Source organism: Falco naumanni, chromosome 8, assembly GCF_017639655.2.
Source record: "Falco naumanni isolate bFalNau1 chromosome 8, bFalNau1.pat, whole genome shotgun sequence".
NCBI classification, from domain to species: domain Eukaryota; kingdom Metazoa; phylum Chordata; class Aves; order Falconiformes; family Falconidae; genus Falco; species Falco naumanni.
The window spans coordinates 49,495,733-49,521,970 of record NC_054061.1 but is presented as its reverse complement, the minus strand read 5'-3'; the positions used below and the strand labels follow the sequence as shown (position 1 = coordinate 49,521,970).

Here is a 26,238-nt window from a genome sequence, read left to right as displayed (position 1 = left end):
GTTAATTTGCTGACCAGTGTGCTTAAGAAATTTAGTGAAGTAACTTCGTAAACCTAGCAAGATCAAGTTTAGGCTTCTCGAACTGTGGAATTTGTCATGCATGGAGCACAGGATATGTACTAGGGAAGGATACCCAAGTCTTTTCCTGTAGCACATTTAATGTGGATCACAGGTTCCCAGAGCAAGAAATAAAGCAACCGGCGGTTCTGCAGCATCGTTACATGTTGCTGGTCTGATTTTCAGGGCTGGTATGGAGGGTTTTGTCAATCCGCTACTTAATTGGAATAAATTTATTTAATAATTTTCATTATTTAATGCTCATCAGGTAATGTATTAACAAATACCAGAAGAAACGGGTAGGATTTAGGATCCTTGCAGAGGGCTACCATTCACCGCCTGTGGCGGCAGGCAGCGGCGTTTCCACCGGCCCTGTTTGCACGGCAGGCTTCCCTTGCACCCCACCGCATGCTGCCGGCCTTCAGCCGTTTGGCGGCTTTTGCCTGACATGTCGTTTCCTTAAAACATTTGACGAGAGTCACATCTGCACATGCATCATCACCTTGAGGGCAAATTCAAGGTTGACTGGAAAGCAATGCGTTAACTTGGACCGAGACGTAATTAAGATTATTGGGGTTTCCTTTTAAGTAGCCCGCAAACCGTCACTTTTTCGCAGGCGAAAGCTGCGAGCCGGATGCCGAGTTCCGCGGACGAGCCATCCCCGACTTTGGGTGGCCCTCGGGAGCAGCCCTGGGGCTTTCCTGAGGCGCTGCAGCGGCTGCACCTCCCTGTGCCCGGGGCACGGCAGCGGCAGCCCCGCCTCAGAAGCTCGGCCGCAGCGCCCGGGGCTGCGGCATTTCGCCGTCCCCTCTCCCCGCGGACGGGGGCGGAGAGCTCCCCTCGGCGCCGGCAGCGCAAAATGGCCGCGCAGCCTGAGCGGGCGGCGGGGGCGCGAGCTCCCCCACGCGCGAGCCGCCCGCGCCCTGACGGCAGTGGGGCCGCGAGCCGCAGCCCGTAACGCGCGCGGGAGCCTCGCGCAGAGGCAGGCGGCCGTTACCGGGGCGGGGCGAGCTGTCGGCCGGCTCTGGTACGTTCAAAAGTCTCCCGGCGGGCAGCGCTGCCGGAGGGCCGGCTCGGCCGCGGGGCGCCCGCGCAGGTGAGGCGGGGGGGGTCCTGCCGGGGGGGCGGCGGCGGCGAGGCGGGGGGGTCCTGCCGGGGGGGGGGCGGCGGCGGCGAGGCGGGGGGATCCTGCCGGGGGGGGGCGGCGGCGAGGCGGGGGGGTCCTGCCGGGGGGGCGAGGCGGGGGGGTCCTGCCGGGGGGGGGCGGCGGCGAGGCGGGGGGATCCTGCCGGGGGGGGGGGGTCCTGCCGGGGGGGGGGGGGGGGGGGGGCGGTGGCGGCGAGGCGGGGGGATCCTGCTGGGGGGGGGGGGCGGCGAGGCGGGGGTGTCTTGCCGGGGGGCGGGGCGAGGCGAGGGGGTCCTGCCGGGGGGGGGGGGGGCAAGGCGGGGGTGTCCTGCCGAGGTGGGGGGGTCCAGCCGTTGGGGGGGGGGACGAGGCGGGGGGGTCCTGCCGGGGGGCGGGGCGAGGCGGGGGGGGGTCCTGCCGAGGCGGGGGGGTCCTGCCGGGGGGCGGGGCGAGGCGGGGGGGGGTCCTGCCGAGGCGGGGGGGGTCCTGCCGGGGGACGGGGCGAGGCGGGGGGGGGTCCTGCCGGGGGGCGGGGCGAGGCGGGGGGGGGTCCTGCCGGGGGGCGGGGCGAGGCGGGGGGGGGTCCTGCCGGGGGGCGGGGCGAGGCGGGGGGGGTCCTGCCGGGGGGCGGGGCGAGGCGGGGGGGGGTCCTGCCGGGGGGCGGGGCGAGGCGGGGGGGGGGTCCTGCCGGGGGGCGGGGCGAGGCGGGGGGGGGGTCCTGCCGGGGGGCGGGGCGAGGCGGGGGGGGGTCCTGCCGGGGGGCGGGGCGAGGCGGGGGGGGGTCCTGCCGGGGGGCGGGGCGAGGCGGGGGGGTCCTGCCGGGGGGCGGGGCGAGGCGGGGGGTCATGGTGGCCCCTGTCGCGGCCCCTGTCGCGGCTCCTGTCGCGGCCGCCGAGGCCGGCAGCAGCGGGGGCGAGGCGTGTCGCGGTGCCGCGGGCCTGCGGCCCGTCCCGCAGCCTGGGGCCTGCCGGGGGGCTCCGGGGGACGAGGCCGCGGGGACGTTTCTCGGGGGGAGCGGCGGGGCTCGGCCGTGAGCAGTTGCCGAGGGGTGCGGGAGCTGAGCCTGCTCTGTCGCTCTCTGTAGCCATGGCAGCTTGGGAGGTTTCCGAAACGTCCTTCAGCCTGAGCGGCGTGAGGGAGCGCATGCGGGAGAAGAAGAAGGGGCCCCTGAAGAACGCGAAACTGAGTGCCTCGCTTGCATCGAAGATCAAAACCAAAATCATCAGTGAGTGTGTTCTGCCTTGCAGCCGGTGCGGAGGCAGCCAGCCGTGCCCGCCTCTGGCTGTGGCGATCACACATGCACAGCCACCTCCAGCAGTGCCTTCTCTGCCAGCGGGTTTCTAGCGAATTTCATAGCCTGCAAATGAGTGTCAAGTGCCACTTCAGGTGCCCGAAGGTGCCCGATGAACCTGTGACTGTCAGGTTTCGCGGGGAACCTTTGGAGCAGCTGTTGGGGTTGCTGCAGGCTGCTTGGCAGTGCCTCGGCTGGCGTTGGACAGCCATGGCTGGATAACTGAGTCCTCAGGGTCCAAACAGCAAAAACAAGTCATGGAAAGTGTTTTTTAGTGTATATGCAATCCTGTGCAGAAGCTAGCCTAACTGTGATTTGATTTGGTTTTATGGGGGAAGTAATGCAACAATAGTGCTTGAGAGAATCTGGATACTTTGAATAAGGCATTGCTGTTACTTTTATTTATTTTGAAATTGGGAAACAAGGATCTAAATCTAGTCAGGGGCTACTACAAACAAAAGGAGGTGTTTGTCTCATCTTGGGTGAAGGTGGGGATTCAGAGCTATAGGTGACTTGTTCAAGCTCAGCACCTGAACCACACCATCATTCAGTAAGAACTGAAGCAGTACCTTGTTGACCAAGCATGACCCACTGAGGGGGTGTCTGAAGTGTTGCAGGTTTTTCCTGCTGTTCTCTGGAGATTTCTGTTGCTGGAAGGAACTATACTGCTGACTTTGTCAGGGGGCTGTTGAGTTACAGAGATCTGAACCTGAGGGAGGCTATTCTGGGAAGAGGAAATAGTAGATCAGGGAAGAGGTGTGGATGAAACCTTGGATGCTGATTCTGTGTGATACTTCTATATCCCTCACAGACAACTCCTCCACTATTAAAGTCTCTCTGAAGCACAACAATAAAGCACTGGCCCTGGCCCTCAATGCAGAGAAAGCCAATGTACAGCGCCTCACCCAGGAGAAGACCATCTTACAGAAGGAAGTGAAGCAGTGCCACTTCCAGAATGCTGTGCTGCGGCATAAGCTCTCCTTCTTGGTATGGCACTAACTGTGTGGCTGGGATGGGGAGGGGCGGTGAGCGAGGTATGCAGTACTAGCATCTCAGTCTGGGAGATGCTACTGGGAGGAGTGCGCTGTCACTGATCGTCTGTACTCTCTGCGCATGAAAAATGTTCATTTGCTTACTTTTCCGAGCTGTGCTCTCCCAGAACATGCCTTGCTCTGGCTACCATTGTCCTTGTTGGAATAGATGTTTTGATTTAACGTATTTATTTATCTCTCTTTATTACCTCAACACAGAATAATGTCTTGAAGGATCTTGAAAGCTTTGTGTATGGTGTTAAGATGGCCTGGCTGTCTGAGGTAAACCACAGGAAATATGAGCACATTGCTCTGGGAAGGGGGCTGTGTTTTTGTCTTGTGCTTTGTGTTGCCTGCTTGCTTCAGTGTTTGGTGCTTCATCTATTTTTCTTCGCTTGCTTGACTTGTGCTGGCTGCATCCTTGTTTTTAGCTCAGTATTAAGGATTTCCAGGGTAACTTCTGTAGGAAAGGCTACAGTTTTAAACTGCCTTCCTCTGGATCATTGGCTGTACTGGCCAGAAGGCTTTTCTGCTATGACAGGTTGTGACTTCAGTTTCTCTTTTTTATTTTCTCCAAGTGCCATGGGAACTTGGGATAGGGAATAGGATGCTTTCCATGTCCTCTGTCTTGTGGGTGGGAAATAGTCCTGCTTCCTAGTCTCAGATTATCTGAACTGGTTTAACTTCATCCTTAAGCCTGTGGAGACAGAATCTGACTGCTAAACTTATTCCATAATTTGTGCAATTTTAAAGGGGAGAGGGTCGTCAGCAGTATTTCACATACTTTCCAGGGTGAAACAGCTGCTGTTTCTGTGCAGGAGGCTGTAAGGGAGATTGCAAGAGCTTTAAACCACCCTTCTGTTTCTCTGCTTTCCAGTTCCAAACAAGTTCTGCATCCTTGTCCCATGGCCAGCAGAGCAGCGTGACTGAAGATAGCTGGGCCGATAGTATTGCAGATGATCAACTTATGAGGTGGGTGTTAAAATGTCAGATACCACCAAGCTTGTCATGATTTTTTATATGCTAAACTTCCTCTCGTGTTTTATATGTGTGCCCAGTTGTCTGGTTATCTGGTTTACATGAGATGTTTTCTCTAAACCGCCACTGCTTGTCGTTTTCCTGTACTCTGTGTCTTTGTGCTGCCACTCCTTGTCTTATTTGTCCAAATGCTAAGGCTATGCATAAACTGGTCTTTCTCCCTCCTTTGATGAAAGCGCATTGCTTTCAGGTAGTTTTTCCTTTGTAGCTGGTGAGCGCTGCAAGATTTCCTTGAGTGAGTGAGTGCTGCTGCTTTGGTGTTTGTTACATAGAAATGCTTAATAATCACCTGCTTGTACGATGTAAACTTGCGCTCTGGAAAGAAGGTCAGAGCAGGATCTCTTACAATGTATTTGAAGTTATGTTTCTCCTCTGTCTGGTTTCCCCTTTGAATGCAGAGGGGCCCTTGGAGCTGCCCATGCGCATACCTCCAAGCAGCTGTGTTGATGTTCCACAGTGACATGAATCTGTGGTAGCAACCTGTGTGCTGAAAGGTCCTTGCTGCCTCTCTTGTTTTTCTCCTGTCTCTGTGTCTGCAGCAGTGTGCTTTCTGTACAAGTTGTACTTGCACAAAAATGGGTAATCTGTGCTGGCTGTGCAGTCTGTGTTCTTCAGCACTTGAAGTGTTCATAAATGTATTTCAGCTGCTTTTGATGGTTTCTGGGGCCTGTCACAGGTATGAAACGTGTTCCATTGCTGTTAATCCTTCTCACCAGGGCTCCAGGAATACCAATGAGGGTGCCCATTTCCAAGCTGTGTAATGCAAGACAGCAAGGTGGCAGCTCCACAGCAGTTCTTACATCCTCACTAGATCTTCAGAGACCTGCTTCTAATGAGCCCCTGGAGGTTGTGCCTGTTGCCTCCAAAGACATGTTGTCACTGCAGCCTGCTGAGAAGCCTCAGTCTCACCAGGAAGACAATGGGAAAAAGCTGACTGGAATGGAAGCACAAGAGGCTTTTCTTGATTCTTGCATCTTTGGAGGTAAATTTGCATCTTTTGCTGTTCTTCTAGTATGCCTGCATGTCTACATTTTGAAATGAATGAGGGCAGTGCCATAGCTTCAGTTAGCTCTTAACTATCACTCCATCAGCATCTAGTGACTGTTATGAACTGCATGTTTCAGTGATGCTGATACCACTAGAATTATCTATTCCAGAACGGGCTGTCTTGATGGGGATATTTAACATATCTGCAATAGCTCAAGAGCCCTCAGGCCTTCTGAGTAATAGGCACTGAACTTCAGAAATGTCTGAAGGTGCAGAATCTGACTAGATGCATATCTTCTGTTCCTTGTGAATTTGCCATATAAATAATAACTCTCATACAGATCATAAGCATTCCTAAATATCAGGCTGGTTAAGGGATCTTGCTTTGGGCTTCGTTTCTGTTCTGAGGGGAGGCAGCTGCACAATTCTGTTACACAGTGTGTTTGGGGAGTCCCTGTAGAGACAAAATCATGGGTTTTCTGTTCTGGATTTGTGGGGCATGGCTTTTAGCGGTATGGAGAAATCTGTCATTTGCCTGCTGTGTTTCTCAGTAATTAATTTAGGCTTCCCAACAGATCCCTCCTGTGCCACCCAACAAAATCCAAATGATTTGCCAGCACTTGCCTGGGAAAGTCATCCTCTTTCATATGAGGGTGATGAGATGGTGAAAAATGTCTTTGATCATCTATCACAAGGGCATGTTACTCAGAGGAAAAAGCGATCCACCCTGTTTGCAACAAGCACTCCATCTTCTTTGGTTGTGGATATCTTCCCACATGTCAGTCCCACTTGGCCAGCTCAGTGGAGCATCATAAAGGACAGCAGCAGCTCCAATAAAAGCAACACACAGCCACAGCTGAAATCTCCCACTTGCCTGGTTTCACCTACTCAAACCACTGTTATTCCTGATAGAAAATCTTTGGGTGAAGAGATTTTCTGTGATCAGTCACAGGCTAAAGGAACTGGGTGCAGTGTTGAAACAGACCCCAGCTATAACCAAGTCCCAGAGGTTGTTCCTGTAAAGGGTAAAAGCAAAAGTAATTCTAAAACTGGTGAGAAAACAACTGTTAAAAAAGCAAGCACACGGAAAAAGAAAACAAATGCAAATAAAAACAATGAAGAAAGTAGTTCTGTTATACCTCAAGGTGAAGAGAGTGCTCAAAGTGCAAATAAGCTTCTTCAGCCAGAAGTTGCGACATGTTCTAGTGAGCCTGACTTTTTTGAGATGAGGAAGAAGGGGGCCATCGACAGGAATAACGGAAGCTGTGGTGTGGAGCAACATTCTCACTCTCCTGATGAAATCCAAGATCGCAGAAGAACATGTGTGGTGAATCCAGCACAGCTGCACAGTCCTGGAAGTGGTGACTTACTGCAGCAGGTTAAAAAGGGAGCTGTCTTTGAGATCCAGAGTATGGAGAGCTTGTCAAAAAGCCCAGTTACTACCCTCTCAAGTCATGAGGTTTCAGATTATTCTAGTCTACAAAATGCACTTTTCTTGAGGAAAGAGGCCTCAAGTGCTTGTGCTCCACAAGAGGACTTAAGCATGAGCACAAAGAGCATCAGACAGAAAGCCAACAGAAAAACTACAGTAATTAGGCCAAGAGACGACTCTGAGGAGTATCTGCCAAAAAGCGTGCAAATACCGGAGGCCAAAGCTGAGGAACGGCCTAAAAAAACCCAGACAAGCAGGAAGAACACTGTCAGGAAAAGCAGTTGTGATCAGAGAAAAGAAGCTGATGGGTTTGGGGCATGTATAGATGTTCAAGGAGTAGCTAAGGAGAGCACAAAGGATTTGCCAGGTGATCTTAAACGTAGCAGGAAAACTTACGTTGTCCATCCTTTGGCTCTTCCAGGAGAATTGGGTTGTGTCCAGACAGATTGTGAAGGGGGTGAAACTCTATCTCCCAGGCCTGTTGCTTCGAGCAAAGCTAGCAAAATCCCCAGAGTTCTGAGGATGGTAGCTGTTCAGAGGAATAAAAAACAGACAGGAGGCCTTCAAGAAAAGGGGCAAGGTAAAGTTGACAATGATGTGAATGCTTTGAAAATAGAGGCCTATACCCAACCAGAGCCTCAGAGAAAGAGGAACAGTTCTAGACCTCCAGAGACTGATTCCCTGGCCAGACAAAGTGATGGTGCCAAGGCACACATTGGAAGTTCAGTGGAACTTGCATCCAAGCAAACTGTCCTGATGGATAAATTTTCTTTCATTAAAGATCTGCTGTCTGAGCCAGGTGCCCTCCTGGAGGAGAAGATAGCTGAGATAGAACTTACAAATAATCTCATGGACCTTTCGCACAGTCTTGAATCCACCTCTGTGACCTGTTCTGCAGCTTCACCTCTTAGCCCCAGGCTTACAGATGTACCGGTTTCCAAGAGCTTAAGTACCAAGGGCAACAGAATGCCAGAGAAATCCTCTGTTTTGCCAGCAAGCTCCCTGATACTTAAAGAAAAGCCTGCAAAGGAAATATCTGGGGAAAGAAACCAGGTTGAATCCAGTTTTCAAAGCTCATCCTCACAGGAACCTGGTAAGTAGTAGGCTGGGGAGAGGGCCTGTGTTTGGAGAAAAGTGCCAAAAATCCATGCAGCCAGTGCTTATATTTATCTTCCCCCCCTCTCCATTTTTTTCAGAGTTAAAGATCAGTGTCCAGTACACCATTTATGCTGGCCAGTCATTTCTGTGGCTGCATTTGCTTTTGATTTGTCAGCATTCTTGTAAGAATTTCTGGTCACTTGTTCATGTGTGGATATTGGGAAAAGACTAGGAGCATGTGCTGCGAGCTGTGTTTTACCAGTTATCTACAGGGCATGCCAGTCCATTTAGAACATCAGTTACTCAAGCAGTTGAAAAGTATAATGTGATGTTGACTCTGCTAGAGTCAGCATTACTGGGGCACAAATACGAATAAAGATAGCAGGTTTTTGGTCCAGAGTGGTTAGTGCTGATAGGTTTCAGAATTTACACCTAGGTGGTATCTTCAATGGAAATTCTTCAGGAGCTATGTAAATTCTCTTGGTTGTGGTTTTCTGGTTTGTTTCCTGAAAGGATATGGAGGGTGTATCCCTTGGCTGATAATACAGTAAAGCTGAGCCTTTTTGGGAGCTTGCTGTTACTGAATACTCTGTAAAGAGAGTTGTTTTGTGGGGTTTTTCCTTCCTGTAGCTGTTGACAGACAGGCCTGTTATAGCTAGAGTGGGCTGTGCTTTGTAGAGAACGAGGAATTTTGTTCTCCTGCCCTCCCCCTCTTAGCTGATTTCACTTTGAAAGCTGCAGCAAATACTGGCAGGGTCCTATGTCGTGCTGGAAGTCTCTCAGTTTGTTTGGGTGCCGTAAGCTTGCTTTGTCCTCCAGGCTGTAAACTCCTGGGCACTAGAATTATTAACTACTGGTTTTGTGTCATTTTTCTTCCACACCAGGGCCCAATGATGCTAGTAGTATTATTACTGACCTGCATTTTTCCAGTGAGGAACTTAATTTGATTCATGAGCTGACTTTTAAGGAGCAGGTCTGGGATTTTTGAACAAAGGTGGTCCTGAGTTTTTGGGGGAACATGACTGGATTCAGGATTGTGCAGTGTTCAGAGAAACCTCGTAATGCATCCCTTCTCTATTTGGCAGCTGTATTTCTTAGGATATCTGGAAATTATTTGGAAACACTTCGATCAACTCATGTGAATGTCTCCCTTTGCAGAGATCAGGCCACTGCAGGACTTGACCAATGTCAGGACTCTGTCTTCCTGCAGCTCTGAAGAAATGTCAAGGCGCTTGTCCAAGCGGAGGCGGGAACCAGCCTGCTACAAGGAGCCAAAGCTCAACAGGTTGGGCTTTAAACTATTCCTTTTTGTGACTGTTCCCATGCTGCAACCCCAGCTATGCTCTCATGTGCTCACTTTCCAGGGCTGGACCCTCTGCCACTTTGTGTTTCTGTGACCCTCCTACTACAGTGTGGTTAAGCCAAAATTCTGCATTAGGGTAGATGCATGTGCAGGCTTCTGGTAACAAGCTGCCAAAGATATTATTTCCCTCGCTGAAATGAGCACATCTTTTAGCTGACTGTATCTGTTGTACTCCACACTAATCCCTCATTAGCACTGAGGATAAAATACAGGCTAAATAAAGACAGCTAAGTGAAAGCCCTGACTTCAGTGGCTGCCATTCTGTGATCTAAAGTTTTGTACAACTGAGTGATACTTCCAATACTACCAGCTGTCCTGGTTTTGGCTGGGATAAAATTAATTTTCTTCCTAGTAGCTGGTGCAGTGCTGTGTTTTGGATTTAGAGTGATGGTAATGTTGATAACACACTAATGTTTTAGTTGTTGTTAAGCAGTGCCTACTCTTAAGTCAAGGACTTTTCAAGTTTCCCATGCTCTGCCAGTGAGGATATGCACAAGAGGCTGGGAGGGAGCAGAGCCGGGACAGCTGGCCCAAACCACATATTCCATACCACACAACGTCATGTTCAGTATATAAACTGGGGGGAGTTGGCCAGGAGGGGCCAGTTGCTGCTGCGGTACTGGCTGAGCATTGGTCAGCAGATGGTGAACAGTTGCATTGTGCATCACTAATTTTTCTTGGGTTTTATTCATCTCTTTTCTTTTCATTGCATTCAAGAAATACCTTGATGGTTCGATCTAACCTTTTTGGCTTTGCAGTAAACTGAGGCGGGGCGACCCTTTTACAAACATGGAGTTCTTCTACTCGCCTCTCAAGAAACCCAAAAAGACGACGACTTGCCAGATGACCAAGAAGATCAAAGAGGAAAAAGTATGGCTTCCTGAAGGATGTCCCAGTGCCAAGGCAGGCAAGCTAGTAACAACTGCAAGAGACATGGAGTCAGAAGGAAAATAGTAGTTGAACAGGCAGCCACCAAGCTCCTAGATGCTAGTATGTCTTTACTAGGGTATTTTTAATGTTTTGTATAGCTTATTTTTATTTTTAAATATAAATAAACTCTCCTATGTGGACAGTATAAAAGCTTTGTGATATTTATTTCCTGCCCTCTCCCTTCCACCTTTAAATGCTGGGGTGCTTGTCTGCAGAGTCTTTGTGCGCAAGTGTTTGTGGCACCAGAGACAGCTAGCTGCCTCTGCCGGTTCTCTCCTGGCCCTGCAGAAGCCTGGGCAGAGCATGCCTTGGAGGGCTGATCTTCCAGCATGGCAGACCCCCACAAGGCCACTGAAAGGGTATGAAAGTGTTTAAGCAGCCCAGACTTTGGCAGCAAGCAGAAGAGGCGTGCTGCCTAGCATCATTTCCTGTGAAAAGTGGCTTCTGTACAGGTAGAGCAGTCCACGGGAAAGTTGAATTTAGGGTTGACTGCTGCCCTAAAGTCAAAGCTCTCTGCTCTTCTGGAAGGGAGCTGTGTCAGTAACTGATAGATCCCCTCGCTGTATTTGCTGTCCGTGGGGATTTGCATACCGATGGAGTTGAAAACAGAGCCTGCCACCAGTCCTGAGCACACAGTAGCTGGGGGACAGATGGACACGTCTAACAACATCAGTGTCAGTGGTAAAGGTAAGCTGGGCTGTACTCTGATGGGAGACAACTTTTGCTGGGGTCTGTTGATGGGAGTGTTGGTGCAAAGTGCTGCCACTGGCGGTGGGAGTACGAGGGCCCTGCCTGGGAGCGCTGCCTGCCTCGCAGTATACCAGCTGCTTCACAATCACGTTTCAGGAAATTGTGTGCTCTTCCATTGCAGATTGAGTGCCCGCTGGCCTCCAGGACTTGCTTTCTTAGGGTCTGCTGGTGTCTAACTTTGAAGATTTATTGATACTAAACATCTGAGGGAGCAGTGGGGAAAATAAGTGATTGTATTGGTAGTAAAGGCGAAGGGAATGTGCCTCCTTGGAAGCAGGAAAAGTGTTTCCTCTTTCTCCATGGTTCTCCACGGCAGAGCAAGGAGAGGGATGCTCTGTTCTTACGACCACACTTAGTGCTGCTTCTCCCAACACAGAGCCAAGTGCTCCTTTCCTCAGCACTGCAGCAGCATCCATCAGTTCGTAAGGACAGATGGGGACCTGCTGTGCTCTGCAGAGCCTTCCAGAACATTAGTACAGAGGGAAAACAGTGTTATCTGCAGTCAGGTAAATACTACTACACTGCTTACATTTCAAACTGTACTTAAGTACGTAAGTTAAAACAAAAAAAAAGAAGTGTAAGATTTAAAAATGCCCCTTTATTTCTTCAGTTTCCTGAAAAGTACCAAGCCTCTGGTACTCTGGAAGCCACATAGGAGCTAGTAAATAACAGGGAATTTGTTAGAGGTGCTATTGTAGCATGACCTGCCTGCCTATGGCATCATAATTTGAGCTACTGATGTCAGAAGCCAGGCAGGAACATAAATCCCCAGATGTTCCATATGACTGTTTCTGTTGCTTCTATGGGTCAGCAATGGGACTTTGTGCAGCTGCACTTCTTACACGCTCCTGTTAACAAACTAGCAGACTACTGTGTTCATTCGTATTGAAGGCAGACTGACAGCTACTAGCAGTGGTAGAGCTGTGTTTCAAACACGTGCTCATCCCAAAACAAATGTTAATACTAGCTAACCTAGTCTAACATTGCATTTCTATCCTAACCAACACTTAACAGGTAGTCAGCTGCAGCGTGAGAGTTTGTCTCACATACAACCAGTTTCTGATCTTTGTTGAGTAGTGATGCATCAATTTCACTTTACATTAGTCCCAAAACAAAATTTCAATGGAATTGGTACCTTTACATTCTTGTGCACTACCTGATGCTTGACACCACATTATGGATCACACCTTGGCCTGGGCCAGAACAAATCAGTAAGCGAGAGATCAGTTTGTGCTTAAATTGCATTCTGACAGTCTGTCCCAGCATGTACTGGACTGTGCTGAAAGGTACTGGAGTTGCTCTCTGAGGCAGAATTTTCCCATATCTGTTAACCACACAAAGGAAGGAGAGACACAAAGAACGTTAGTTGGCTTTTATTTTAGTCTGAACTAAAAACCCCAAACACACAACCATGGATGGAATAGTTTTTCAGAGTCATAATCTGACTTGCTGTATGACACGAGGAAGGGTAAGTAATAACCCAGACAACTGGAGATAAGTTTTGCACCTTTATGAATTGTGGGGTGGGGGAAGAGGTAACAGTTCCTACATTTCACGTCCAGTCAGAAGAAATATAACTAAATGCATGGCCTGCATTTAGACACTGCAGCATGGCTTTACTAGGCTCTCAGCCTATAGGCTTCTTTCCAGCATTTATAAGTGCTTATTCCCAAATGCCAGTCCTGACTGTAGCAATGGGACCAAATCCCTTAGTCTCAGGATACTATGCTCCGGTTGACACGAAAAGATAAATTAAGAGGAGGGCTGCAGTAGAGCTGGCGTAGCCCTGTGAGCTACTTATACTGAGTAGACAGTAGTGGAAAGGTGAGGACGGTTCTGATTTCTAAGGTCTGTTGGACAGTAAGTCACCGCTGGTTTGACCAGAGCTGTGACGCTGACTGGCTTTCAGTCTGAGAGGAAGAGATAAAAGAAACACAGATCAAAGTCACGGTGAGAAACCTCAGGCCTGTGGTGAATGACATTGGGCATCTAGGCCCACACTGAGCTTGAGTATTATCACATTCAGCTGCTTAGCAAAAGTAAGGCCCAGCCCAGCAGCTCAAGGGGTTTAAGAAAACATGATCTTTTAAACATTTTTTAAAAAATGTACATATTCATTTTTGTCTAGCATTTGAAATGTTACACAAGTGTGATACTGTGCCACTTACACTCTGGTGTAAGCGGGAGACACTTTGTTAGTGGAGCTTGAGTAGAACTTTAAGGTTTGGGCAGAGAGGCCAGCTTCCCCTTCAAGTTTTCAGCAAGCTTGTCCATGAACTCAAAGGTGTTCAGGTAGTCAGAGCGTGTGACACTGCAGGGGAGAGGCAACACAAGACAGACATTAGTTGTAAAGCAACTCAAATGCTCAAAGAACTCTTAAGCCTTGCCTCTAAAACAATGAGAGTTATCTCCTACTCATCAGGTTGATGTTTTTTGCCAAAAGGCTCCAGAGAAGAGGTAGCCAGGTGGTATTTAGCAGTAAAGCAGGTCTCCATCCTAATAAATGGACAGGGCAGGATCTGGCCAATGTGGCCAGCCCGTCATAAGAGAAATCTTTGCAGTTCCTTATTTTACTTCCCCCGTGTATTTGGTACGATAGCAGGGACAGAGCAACCTACACTAAGCTACTTGGGGCAGGGAGTCTCACATTCTGTTTGTACACCACTGAGTACAGGTGAGCCCTGTTCTGTGACCAGACTCCTGCAATTCTTCATCACACTAAAATAACTTTCCAGCAAATGCTGTTCAGAAACACCAAATAAAACAGCCTCCTCCAAGCACAGCCATTACTCTTACACTTACTTAGGTAGGCCTTTGATACAGGCAGCAAGGTCCTTTGTCATGAAGCCAGATTCAATGGTCTCAATGCAGACTTCTTCCAGGGCAACTGCAAAGTTCTTGAGGCTAGTGTTGTTGTCCAGCTTAGCTCTGTGAGCAAGTCCTCTTGTCCATGCGAAGATGGAGGCTGAGAGAGAACACTAGGTTACTCTGTCCTTCTAGAACTCCCTGGACGTTGTTCTAAACTGTCACGTGGAACAGTAATTTTTAATATTAATAAAACTGAGAACAGCCAAAAAGGAGAAAATGTGGTATGGGAAAGAGAACACTTAGCTTCACCTAGGCATCTTTTGCATTTTGTGCAGTTCTAAAGAAAAACAAACCCCAGAAACTCACTGCCTCCAGCGATCTCTTTGTGCATGCCATTTTCTCTTATTTTGTTCCTGCCCAACTCAAAAAGAGATAGCTGGAGGCAGTGAGTCCCAGTGGTGGGACTCTGGTTACACAGAAAGTTGTCCTTACAATAGAAGGGTGCAGTCTTCTTCCTGGTATAACATTACACTCTGGTCCCTGCACAGTTGCAGAGGATTCTTTCCCTCATGTCCCGTTTTAGATGCACCTACACTTTAAGTATGTAAATGGTTTGGGGGGTGGCTGGGTCTTTTGGAGTGTTAGAAAGGGGAGTAAAATAAAAGCCAACCAACCTAAACTTTAAGGCCATTGTAGCTATAAACCCATTGTTTGCGGAAGAGCACAGCATGTCTCAAAGGCTAGGTTAGGTCTAGCTTATTGCTTGCACTTACTCCATTCCAGCCTGTCTTCGCTCCAGGCTGCACCTATCTCTATGGAAGAAAAATGCATTATGAACTACCCGTTTCACCTGTTCCTACTCCTAACCTGTTCTTTCACATGTAGAGATCACTGAAGGGCAGTGAAAAGCAGCTCACCAATGGGGTTAGTGGAGGTTTCCTGGCCTTTCTGGTGCATGCGGTAGTGACGAGTAACTGTGCCATGAGCAGCTTCTGCTTCAACAGTCTTGCCATCAGGGCAGATCAGCACACTGGTCATCATCCCCAGAGAGCCATAGCCTACAGGACACAAGTTTAAGTAGTTCAGTGTCTACTTTGGACAGCCCCCTTAAATTGCCCTTAATTCTCCCATCCTACAATCCCCCTACATCCTTCTCAGCCTTGATATGAGTATTCCTGAACAACAGTGCTGCTGCTGCAACTACCTGGCTAGTCCCAACTTGTCAAGATAACAGTTTGTCTGAACAGAAATTGCTGCTGAACCATAAGATACAGATACACAGACATTCTGCACCATTTCAAGAAAATTAGTATTCTCATGTAACTTGCTCCAGACAGATTTTTACTGAAAAGGTGCAGTATGGCAACAAAGAATCCTAAATAAGCAGTGTTGGGCTGCCAATCGCTATCTTCTGCACAGGGGGATTAGGAAACAAATCTACTTCATATCAAGGGCATCTGCTCTAGTCAAAGGAACTGTGAGCTGGCAAAACTGATCATTCACATCACTTCTAACCCTGTAGGTTTCAGAGATTTGTGTCTTTGCAAGCTTCTTTGTTCACTAGTCAAATATGCATCCTTGTTCTGCAGTTTGCTGGCATTACTGTAGAAAGAGTATATTACATAAAGCCACACACCTTGTCCTTTGGGTTTCTGCATCCATATTTGGATGCAGCTTGGTTATATAGGATTTTGATCAAGCACTACAAGTCTGTAAAGTTCAACATACCAACTTTTCTCTTTACAACTGACAGTTAGCTTTAGGTCCTGAAGGTTTTCTTACTTATCTGTACAGCACCTCCCAGTACGCTCACCACCAGTCAGCTTAACTCAAGCTGCCAGTGACAAAATCCCAGCTGTTTGGATACCTTCCATTAGAATGGAAAGCCTATCAGTTATTATGTTGGTATAACTGCCATCTGGCAAAGAAGTATAACTAAGCAGTCTACATTCAATGGATTTTCTTGGAAAAGCACAATCAGAAATTCTTTGCCTAGTATCTCTGTGATTGGCCACAGGTTAGAGGTGTAAGTTCTGAGACCCAATGCCACCTCCTGGGCCACTACATAACATATGATACAAGCTCACAAGGGACTGCTACTGAGCCTACCTCAGTGTAGCACAGGAAACATCTCATACCTTGCGCAACAGAGTCAGACTGCACATCCCCATCATAGTTCTTGCAGGCCCAGACAAAGCCTCCTTCAGATTTCAGGGCCTGAGCAACCATGTCGTCAATCAGCCTATGCTCGTACCAGATCTTTTTGGCTTCAAACTGGGACTTGTATTCTCTGGAAAACAAAAACCAGAACACCCTGTCATACAAGCAGGGACTGCACAATTTGTGCAAGTAATTGTGCACAGTGAGGTACATAGAGTTAAGATTAAAAAAGCCCCACAAAAACAACAACTTAAAAGAAACTGACATCCTCTTTACTCTTTCTTTGCTTGCTTTGCTAGGCCACTGCAAGTCTCCTTCAGAATCGCAGAGAAGCCCATAAAGAATCTGTAACCCTGTTAGGAGAGATGAACACCACAGCCACATTTAGCAGAGCTTTAGATATTGAGCACTGCATCCTGCAGGACAAGGGAAACTGACAGGGAAGGTACACAGCCCCCCAAAGTGCTACTGAGTGTCTGAAAATGTTGAATTAACTGTAGCAGCTCACAAGGCTGGAGAGGACTGCAGTAGGAAGTACACAACTATCCTAGTTACCTGTCGTAAATCTCTTGGAAGATGTCCTTAAAGCGGCCATCGTATCGCTTCAGGATGGTGTTCTTGGTGCTCATGTAGAGGGGCCAGCCCTTAGACAGTGCCATTTGGAAGGAACTATGGGCAAAATCCTTGATAGACTGGTCAAGATTGTACATTCCCATGGCTACACCACCACAGTCTGTTAGTGGAAGAAGAACATAGGAGAATCAACTAGGATTTAGTTTTGGTTAAGGATTTGACACTCTCCCCATAGCATACTCCGGCAGACAGGCTGGTGTTATCCCCAAGTATCTTGATATAGTTCTCAATTTAATTTTATTAATAATCTCAGTTCAGGAGAAGATTCACTTTGCACTACCAGCTCAAACCTCCAGCAGCCCTGTAACACATGGGATAGGAAGGCAGTTTTGTTTTACAGCTAGGTACATGTTAATACTGTGATCCAATACCCCCTAAGAAGTGTCTTCCTAATCCAGCCTAAACAGAAAAACTGTGACAGGAGTGAGTGTGCTTGAACTCCCACTAGCCATGTAAGTAATACAGAGTATTTTTCTAACAAAGCAGCAGGCAGCAGTTTGGAGCAGGGGCCTTGGTCAAAGCTAGAAATGGTTTGCTCCCACCTTAAGTGCCTTGCACCTTCAGGTTTTGACTGCACTGCAAAACTAACTCCAGCAGTCAGAGGCAGCTTTGCCTAGTTTGCGTAAGCAGGTCCCCACATGTATTCCTGCATCATTTCAGCACCTGCGTCTGGCCTGTCCCACCGCTTTGTTTCACCTGCTCAGGCTCACTTCCAGCAAGCTGCGGGAAGCATAGGCCAGCCACCTGGGTGCAAGGCAAAGCCCCTAGAAGGCTATGAGGAACTACCAACACTCACATGACTTGTGTAATGCAGATGTGTTAGCAGCCTGAATGAAAGTGCCTTTAACTTACAGCCCAGCTGACCTGGGAGAAAGCAGCATTCAGATCATGGGAGAGGCTGATTGTGGGTGAAAGTAGGGTCTAGGGCTTCATGAAAAAGCTTTGTCATACTCTGCGCACTGCTCTTTGTGTTTCTACTGCAAAGCAGATACCATGTACTTTATTTTAAGCACCTTACTGTCACCACCTCTCTAGTCTGTTGTGTAGTGCCTAGGTTTTTTTTAAAATTATTTTTGAAAATACCCTTTCCTAATATCCATTTTTCCTTATCTCCAGATGGTTGTTATTATATGGACATGTATACAGAACGAAGAGGGAAAGCAAGAGGTTTATCTGCTTGCCAAGATTGGAAAGTCATTTAAAGTTGATACTGGCAGGGAATGAAATCCCTGTTATTAACAGTGAAAATACATGTTGTCCCCCTGCCTCCCTCAGCAAGTCCAGGACAGAACAGGGTCTGATCAGCTACAGAGACAGTGTCCTCTGGAGCCATGATATCATAGTTGCTGGATGACAGCTACTGAGTTTTACTCAAATACTGTTTGTACATAGGTAAAAAAACCCCAACCCCTTGTTGCAATCGTACAATCATACTGAAATCTCTTGATTCAGTGTCAAGGCTGAACATACTCGTATAGCAACAGAACATGCTTCCCTTATGCATTGTGGAGATACAGTGGCACAACAGTTAACTGTTGGGAGGAGAGTTCCCCCAGGGCAACAGCAGTAATTTGCCATCTTTGCACTTCCTTGCTTTCTGTCGCTGATGCAACACAGCAGTGAATCAGACTGGCAGCTGTGTTGCCTTCACAGCTGGAACTGCCAGACATCTTCAATACAGGCTCACCAGTCACCTATCAAGTGAAAATAGATTAGGACCGGCAGTGAAGCAAGTGAACTCCGGGTGAAAGACTGTGTGATAAGAGATTGTAGAGATTTAGGCTCCTGTGAGCAAGAATGCCAAAGAAATCAAGTATTACAGAAGGGGGTCATATGGCAGTCTTGGCACCCATTTGCCAAGCCAACTGCATACTAACTAGGTGTGGCTTACCCTGATGTATTAGTTTTTTTTGTAACTAGAAACAAAACATTGCACATACTCAGGTCACCCTAGGCCTTCAAATCCTGAACCCTTTCATCACTGATAAACAAGAGATTACTCGTGTGATGTTTTACTGAATCCTGACCCTAAAGAAAACCCTGGGTTCTAGCAACATGCACGTGATTGTTTTCATGCAATAAAGCCCTGCAATTTCAGGACTCCTCCTCCTGAGTCTAGCAACGTCTACAACCAGCACAGCCATCTTGCTAGGAGGGACACCAATACCTTTGGGACTGCATCTATTAAAACAGTTAGAGCCTACACAGTCAAGATCATCCTTGTTAATCTCCTTTCCACCTGCAGAGTAAGGGTCACTTCTTTTTTCTATTGAAAAAATTAAAAAATAATAAAAAAGACTGCTTAACAAAGAAGGGTACAAACTGCAAAGGTATACAGAACCCTGTAAGACAAACTAAACTCAGAAAGAATTATACCTGAATTGTTCTCAAATATATCTCCACTCAGGTCAAGCCCTGTTTAGATCGCAAGTTTTCCTCTGATCAGAGGAAAACACACATGCTGCTACCAGAGTCGTCATAAAGGGAGCATGACAGGTGGCCTGGTATGATTGTATGTTTAATATAACTCTTCCACCCCAAGATTTCAAGTAACTTTCAGTACTTCCCAAATAAATGAAGAAGGCCCAGACCTTCTCCCTCACTCTACCTCAAAGTTGTATTTTACCACCAAACAGGTATGACCTATACTTCAAGGCTGAATTAAACCCAAAATATCAGTTTTAATCACAACTTAGAGGTAATACCTACTTTCAAAGTTATGGACCAGATATGTGACCGGTTTGCCTCCATCTTTTGGAGTGTAGGTCATCTCAACTTTTCCAGGCCCAGGTACTACAAAATCAGTTGCTCTGTACTGTTAAAAAAAAAATAAAAAATTGTCATGATGATTTTCTCTATCAGGAGGACAGAAACCATAAAAGATAATCCACATTTGTGAGGGCAGGGTGCAGAAAAGCATGAATGGTCATACCAAAAGACCCATTGAACAAGCTCTGTTTACTCAGCCTTGCAGCCATTGGATGATTTTACTGGATATTAAAAAGGCAAGTAGTTAAGAGTTTGCCTGTTTCAGAAGAGATGTTCCTTTTTAAAGGAAAAAGCTCACAGATTCTTTGGCCACTTTAATTGGTGGAGTACATATTCTCGCAGATGCACTCAAGTTTTAAAGTGCAGAGTATCCAGAGTGTTGTATGGTCTGTGAGTAGAAAGGCTCCTCTCCCTGCCTCAAAACCAGCTATTCATATCAGAACTACTGATCTCATGAATAAGGGGGAATCATACAGCACCTTAATAACAGCCATTATTTCTATTCATCATATAACATTTGTAAGGCCAATCTTTACTAAGAGTTCTTTGAATTCTGTGAACGGGTACATATGTTGCTCCTCTGAGCTATACAGACACAGAAGAGCAGTCAACATGTACTTCAAGGGTGTCTCATATTCCCAGCTGTCCTGAACAGTATTATTTAAGGTTACATTTCCTTGAAATTCATCACTCTTTCACGTAGTTCCCCTTCTGTTGAGGGAATTCATTCCCTGAGCTATTCTGAGTTTACACAAGTGTCTTCCACATATGTCCTTTACATGTTCTTATAGTATTCCTTTCACTTTAATCTCATACTTTGGCAGGGTTTCAATCCTTCCCCCTTAATCCATTGTTTCCTATTATTATTTTGACCTTCTCAATTATTCAGTACTGTTAAGGACCTCAAACCCCATTCTATTCTAGTGTCAGGGCTTTGCGATTGTCTTCCTCTTGGAAATTTTATTATTTTACCTTCCCAACACAGCTAATCTTACGACTTGCTCTCAGTTTGTGGGTTAACATCTATTTAAAGCACTCTGCTCTTGTTGAAGACTTTTTTTGTCATGTTTGGCTGCTTTACCACATATCATTACCCATGAGGAACTGCGTGGTCAATTCTTGTCCTCTGAGCTGCCCAAAGGCCACTGCACTGCGTGCCATGCTAGGGGCTTTTGATGACCTTGTACTACCTCTGGCAGGAGAGCTCTGATACAGGATGTTCCCCTGCTTTGGTACCACAGCCTGATGTGCCCAGTATGAACATTAACTCTGCAAGAGTTCTGTGCAAGTAAGTTTTAGAAGCAGATCAGTTAAAAAAACAAAAACAAAACAACCCAAAACCCCAAAACTGCACCCACACACAGAATGCAACTTTGCCCACTTCTAAAAGTCACACACTCTGTTCCATTTTTACTGTGAGCAACACCTGCCACCAAGAAAGTCCTTCTCAGAAGTAATAAGGTGCGTGATGTAAAGGATATTTTCTCAAGACTTTGCTATGTAGGAAAGAGAGCTCTAAGGTTTTTTTATTTCTGCAGGAGTCATACCCTGTGTTTAAGTACAGGCCTATCTAGTCCAAGCATAGGGCCCTGCATGCTATTTATACAGCTACACTGTTTAAGAAAGAGGCATGAACCAAGCTCTCTCACACTTTGGCAGGTGCTGTACAAAGTGCTAGCAAGTGCCCACTCCCAGGTAGAGTGCAAGAGATTAAGCAACAGCACAAGGATGTCTAAGTCTTTGTAGCTCTATGCCACTCAGGACTAAGCCTGCTCAGATAAAGAGAGGGGTAAGCACTGAAGTGACTCACTTGATCCCCATAAGCATGACGGCCAATAACAATGGGTTTCACCCATCCAGACACCAGCCGGGGAATGTTCTTGCAGATAATAGCCTCCCTGAAGACAGTGCCACCTAGGATGTTTCTAATGGTCCCATTGGGAGACTTCCACATCTGCTTCAACTTGAACTCCTCCACTCTTTTCTCATCAGGAGTGATGGTTGCACACTTTATGCCAACGTTGTATTTCTTTATGGCTTCAGCAGCTTCCACAGTTACTTTGTCATTTGTAGCATCACGATGCTCAATGCCCAAGTCATAGCTGTAAGAAACCCACAAAGATGGTCAGAACTTCCCAGGACATTTGTTTGTGTCCAACAGGAAAGAAACCAGACCCCACGTGTGCCTGTGACCGTAGTTTCAGCACTCTGCCATAACTGAAGTTATCCCTCTTCGAGTGCAAATTCTGCTGGAATGGAAGAAAACAAGCTCATATACTGACACTTCTGCTGCTGGTAGGAGGCTGCAGAAAGGACAGCTTCAGTTTATGGCTGAGGCTCTCTGCCAACATGGGACATAGCCAGTATCTCCTCCGCCTTCACTTCCAAGCTTCCAGTCCGGGATTCTAATGGTACAGAGCAGCACAATCTCCAAATGAATATGGGCCTTTATTTCAAACCTCTTGTGCTGAGGGTTCTGGCTTCCTTCATGTACTGAACATGTGAAGCTACACCAGGCTTAAAAGCTGCTTTGACAATGGACCCACAATCCTGCTCTGGCAGCAAAACTGCCGATATTTCCCTCAGTGCAGAGGAAGCACGTTTCCCACACTCACTGTTTTAATAGCTTTTGGAGAATAACGGATGCCCAGCATGGGACAGCCCTGAAGCATAGCCAGCTGTACTTGAATCTAGCCATTGTGCTGCCCCAGCCAGGGGTCTGCTTTCCCTCCTCCCACCCCTCTTTGGAAAGGGATGTTCTCCAGACTGTGTGCACGTATTATGCTTCTGGGTTCCTGTTTGCTTGGTTCTCAACACCAGCAAGCAGAAAGCCCGATGTAGGTGGCATACAAATGACTCTAGGAGCAGGGGAAGAGGTCAGACTTGCGGGTTTAATGATGACGGATACCATTGAAGGCCTCTGTCCACATGGCTAGGGGCAATGCAGCTACTTCTCTAATACTTCTAGCTCAGTAGCTAGAAAGGGAAGAGGTTACCCGTTCTGCTTGACCAGATACTGTAGATGGTATGTCCCTTTTACCATACCAGCTGTTAGTGTTTGTTTTTTCCAGAAGGGAGCAGGAGAGCGCAACCTAGGCTCGTGGAGTAATTGCAACAGCGAACTCACACTGTCAGCAGCAGAGCTCAAGCTTACAGACATCAGGGCAGCCTGTGCCCTACAACCACCCTCTTGCCCTCTAGACAGCTCTTCAAACAGAGATGGCTAGAAGCCATAAACCTACTCGGAGTCCACAGATGCTATGCTTCAAGTCAGGGAGTGGCTGAAACACCTCATGCATGTTTCTCATTGTTTAGGCTGCAGGAAACCATGCAGACTGCCCAGGTGCTGGAAAGCTGAGACACAGGAGATAAAAATGTTGACCATAACTATGACAGACCTGTACCAGAGGTACAGTACAGAAGGAAAGATAACTCACAATTAAGCATTCATTGCTTAATGCTGTGAGGAACCCCACAGGGGCTGCCATACTGACAAAACCACCTTCACTAGGAGCCTATACTCTCCAGAGTACTTAGTGAGGTTGGCCCTTAGACAAGTTAACCAGGAGGGTCTGCTGGCTACTTTACCAGTATAAAAAGGGCTAGTTAGCTTCCCTGCACTAGTGCAGGAGGAGCTGTAAGGCCCTCAGTGCCAAGTGAAACATGATCAATGCCTAATGACACATGCAAACTGCAGTACAAAATGACTGTGTATCATAAAGAGGCATTACCTGTGCAGATCCAGATCTACATAAGGAAAAATTAGCTTTTCTTTAATCAGTTCCCAGATGACTCGTGTCATTTCATCTCCTTGCATCTCTACAACAGAGCCTCCACGGATTTTTTTAGACATCTTGAGCTGCAATAGATATAAACCTAAGTTAATAGTCATAAACTCCCATTAAAAACTGACCGCACACATCACCAATACACATGCCTGTATTTTTACAGCACAACGACAAGAGTGGTACTAACACAGCATATAGGAATCTCCTAAAGACTTGAAAATAACCACAGTTTATCACTAGTTTCATGCTAACTAGTATTATTCTTAAAGCCCCAGCTCCTAGGTAGATCTAGCTGAAGATAAAAATAAAGGTTAATACTGAGAGTTAAGGGTGCGTGTTCTGAGGGCATGAGCTTTAATTATGGTTGTACAAAAGAATGCGAAAGCATGGCCAAACTCTTCCCCCAAATACCACAGAAACATATGAGCACTACTTATTTTTAGATATAAGTTCTAGTCCAGTTGCCTGTTTCTCCCTTTTTTTCTGAAAAAATGGGGATTAGTGGACATTATTTTAATGACAGCTCATGTTACTGCCACTATTAAGATTAATGCATTGTCAGAGTCTTTATTTGCTTTCTTCCCCAGGAAGGAAGAAAAAAGGTACAGAAATCCAAGGGTAACATCAAGAGTACTTTCTCATGGCAAGCTTTATTTCTGTTGTTAAAACAAATACTGGACAGATTTGTTTTCTGTATGGAACAGAGGTTTCCCAAGAGATTTGTTCACAAAGTCTAAAAAAATAAACCTGAACTCTGCCCTTCTATTTGCACTTTGTTCCTTGACAAAACCCAACCCCACAAGCCACCCAACTGCTGTAACACAGCACTCTGCTTTCTAACAGACAGTTTCTCGGTTCTCAGCTCTGATTATGCAAGAGCTATGACTTGGCAAGTTCCTCCTCCCAAGACAGTCCCATTCTTGTATGCAGCTGTTAGGCTACTACAGTGAGATACCAAGCTCTCATGCCTGAGGTTGCAGTCTCACAGATACCAATGGCTTTATCCAGAATGCAGAGTCCTACTGTACACAGAGTCTATTCACCTAGATGAAGCTATTCAGAGGCATGAGGTTTGCAGTGCAAGGGCCCCAGGTTACAAGCATGTGGAAAGACTGCTTCCTGGTTCCAATTTTTTTTTTTTTTAATTAAACTTGTGCTGTGTGACCAAAATCCAATCCATTAAATATTTTTAGTCTGTGAAGAGACTAAACTTTCTAAGCTATGTTGTAGCTACTGCACCAAGCTTTCCCAAACTTTTTAAAGAGCAAGAAATAATAAAAGAATTTGTGAGTTACTGAGACTGTTTATTATGAGCATATAAAATTGAAAAATTAACTAGTTGGAGGCACTCCTATCCCAAGGAAAGATAGCATCTTGATTTGTATTCAGCCTCTCCAGTCTTTATGGAAAATTTTACCTTCACGTGACCAAACTGTGTCTGAACTCAGTTTACTTATGCAAGTATCTGGGGCCAAATTTTCATTTGTGACTATCTAAATGAGGACTGCATCGCACTCCTGCCGCTTGGGCACAAGATCACTACTCAGTAGATTTCAGTCCAATCCATTTACACAAAAAACTACACAGACACCCACGCACCATTGCCTGTTTTACGGCTTGTTCCCTGCTTAAATGAGACAAATCAGAGTGTGCCAGTCGCAGCAGTAGGTTTTGCAGAGCTGTCTCCAGGCTTATAACGATGGTACGTGAGACACACCTCCACCGACATACATCTCCACTGACACGTGGAAACAGCAGGTTCTTGAACAACTCTGACAGCACCCTACATGTTTATCTTACGGCTCCAGGACTTTTCCCTGCTCAGACGGTGGAGCCCCCCGTTTCGCTGGCACACGGGCAGCAGCACAGCAGCATCTCTCCCTGCGCCCCGGCGCCAACGTGCCCAGCAGCTCCTCTAGAGAGCAGGCGCTCCCCGGAGTTAACTCTTCTGCCACTCCTCTCCTTCGATTTTGTACTCTCCAGAACTGCCGAAAGTCCGCAAGGTCCCTCTCCTACAGCAACCATACCTTAAATACACCCAACCCAGGCATTCAGCCAAGGCAGCTCAGAAGAAATCCTGTGAATTTCCAAATACCCCTCGCCCTCCGGAGGCCTACGCTCGGTCGCTACTGCCACACCGCCCCGCTTCAGGGTTACCGCGGACCCTGAGGTGAGGCGCGCTCCCCGGGCCTCTCCCCGCCGTGCCCGCCCGCAGCCCGGCTCCCCCAGCACGGGCAGGCAGCGCCGCGCAGGCCGCGGCCGAGCCCCACGCACCGGCACCACCTGGGTACGGCGCCGCCCGGCAGGGCCGCCGCCGTACGCGAGGGGCACCCAGCGCAGCCGGCATGAGGCGACACCGCCGACTGCCAGCAGGTACCCGGGGTGCGAGGGGAGGAAGCCCAGCCCTGGGCCGGGGAGGTGGCTGCAGCGCGCCGGCACCCGCTCGGCAACCGGGGCGTCTCGAGCGGTCCCTGCCGTGGAGCTCCCACCTCGAACGGCCAGACAAAAAGGCCTCAAAGCGCAAACGCACTGCCTCCGGGCACCTCCGCAGGGCGGGGGGCGCAGCGCCCGAGACGGGAAGGACAAAGGGTCAGAGCGCGGCCACAGCCCACCTCACCCGCGGGGCGCCGAGCCCCGTTACCTGCGGGCGGCGCCGGTCCGGCTTTCACGGCGATGCGGGGCCCGGCTCCGCACGGCGCCTTTTATGGGGCCGCGCCCCCGCCCCCGCCCGGCTCCGCCGCCGCGGCGCCCCCTGCCGGCCCCTCCTCCCAGCGGCGGAGCAGCGGAGGGGGGCGCGCCGTGGCTCCCCGGCCCGCCCTGGTGTTGCGCCCCGATGCCGCCTTGTGAGGGGGCCGCGGCAGCATGTAACGCGCCGCTGCCGTTCCGCCGGGCCAAGCAGCCCGCAGCGCGGCCTTCTCCCAGACAGCCGCAGTAAGTGGGCTGCCTCGCCACAGGGGAAGCGATGGCGCTGGCGGGC

General features: G+C 48.1%; 3 protein-coding genes across 6 annotated transcripts in view; 2 read left to right on the top strand and 1 right to left on the bottom strand.

Annotated features, from left to right (window-relative positions):
- Positions 1–843: 843 nt before the first annotated feature.
- On the top strand, positions 844–12,844 carry LOC121092571 (shugoshin 2-like). 2 transcript variants are annotated; one of them, XM_040603793.1, is made up of 9 exons: positions 844–1,084; positions 2,268–2,408; positions 3,286–3,461; positions 3,725–3,787; positions 4,383–4,477; positions 5,260–5,525; positions 6,106–8,055; positions 9,219–9,345; positions 10,182–12,844. In XM_040603793.1, exons 2-9 carry the CDS (start codon positions 2,270–2,272, stop codon positions 10,375–10,377), a joined length of 3,012 nt encoding a protein of 1,003 aa, XP_040459727.1. In that variant the 5' UTR covers positions 844–1,084; positions 2,268–2,269; the 3' UTR covers positions 10,378–12,844. The 2 variants fall into 2 exon arrangements, with proteins under 2 accessions (XP_040459727.1, XP_040459726.1); XM_040603792.1 differs by having other exon boundaries at positions 844–1,153.
- On the bottom strand, positions 12,461–26,017 carry IDH1 (isocitrate dehydrogenase (NADP(+)) 1). Its single transcript, XM_040603802.1, has 9 exons — positions 25,903–26,017; positions 23,205–23,332; positions 21,284–21,575; positions 19,414–19,519; positions 16,627–16,804; positions 16,050–16,201; positions 14,829–14,969; positions 13,906–14,068; positions 12,461–13,414 (listed from the first exon to the last, which is right to left on the bottom strand). The coding sequence occupies exons 2-9, from the start codon at positions 23,324–23,326 to the stop codon at positions 13,321–13,323; spliced, it is 1,248 nt and encodes a 415-aa protein (XP_040459736.1). The 5' UTR covers positions 23,327–23,332; positions 25,903–26,017; the 3' UTR covers positions 12,461–13,320.
- PIKFYVE (phosphoinositide kinase, FYVE-type zinc finger containing) overlaps positions 25,966–26,238 on the top strand; it is a 69,513-nt gene continuing 69,240 nt past the window's right edge. For all 3 annotated transcript variants that reach the window (XM_040603786.1, XM_040603784.1, XM_040603783.1), the window contains exon 1: positions 25,966–26,192. In XM_040603786.1, the coding sequence (XP_040459720.1) occupies positions 25,966–26,192 (227 nt within the window). The remainder of the gene's footprint in view (positions 26,193–26,238) is intronic.

Coding starts and splice junctions, on each gene's coding strand:
- IDH1 (XM_040603802.1), bottom strand. CDS start 23,326: ATGTCTAAAAAAATCCGTGGAGGCTCTGTTGTAGAGATGCAAGGAGAT. Junction 19,520..21,283: donor GTCATGCTTATGGGGATCAA/GTGAGTCACTTC, acceptor TTTTTTTAACAG/TACAGAGCAACTGATTTTGT. Junction 16,805..19,413: donor TCTGGTCCATAACTTTGAAA/GTAGGTATTACC, acceptor TTCCACTAACAG/ACTGTGGTGGTGTAGCCATG.
- LOC121092571 (XM_040603793.1), top strand. CDS start 2,270: ATGGCAGCTTGGGAGGTTTCCGAAACGTCCTTCAGCCTGAGCGGCGTG. Junction 2,409..3,285: donor GATCAAAACCAAAATCATCA/GTGAGTGTGTTC, acceptor TATCCCTCACAG/ACAACTCCTCCACTATTAAA. Junction 9,346..10,181: donor AAGGAGCCAAAGCTCAACAG/GTTGGGCTTTAA, acceptor TTGGCTTTGCAG/TAAACTGAGGCGGGGCGACC.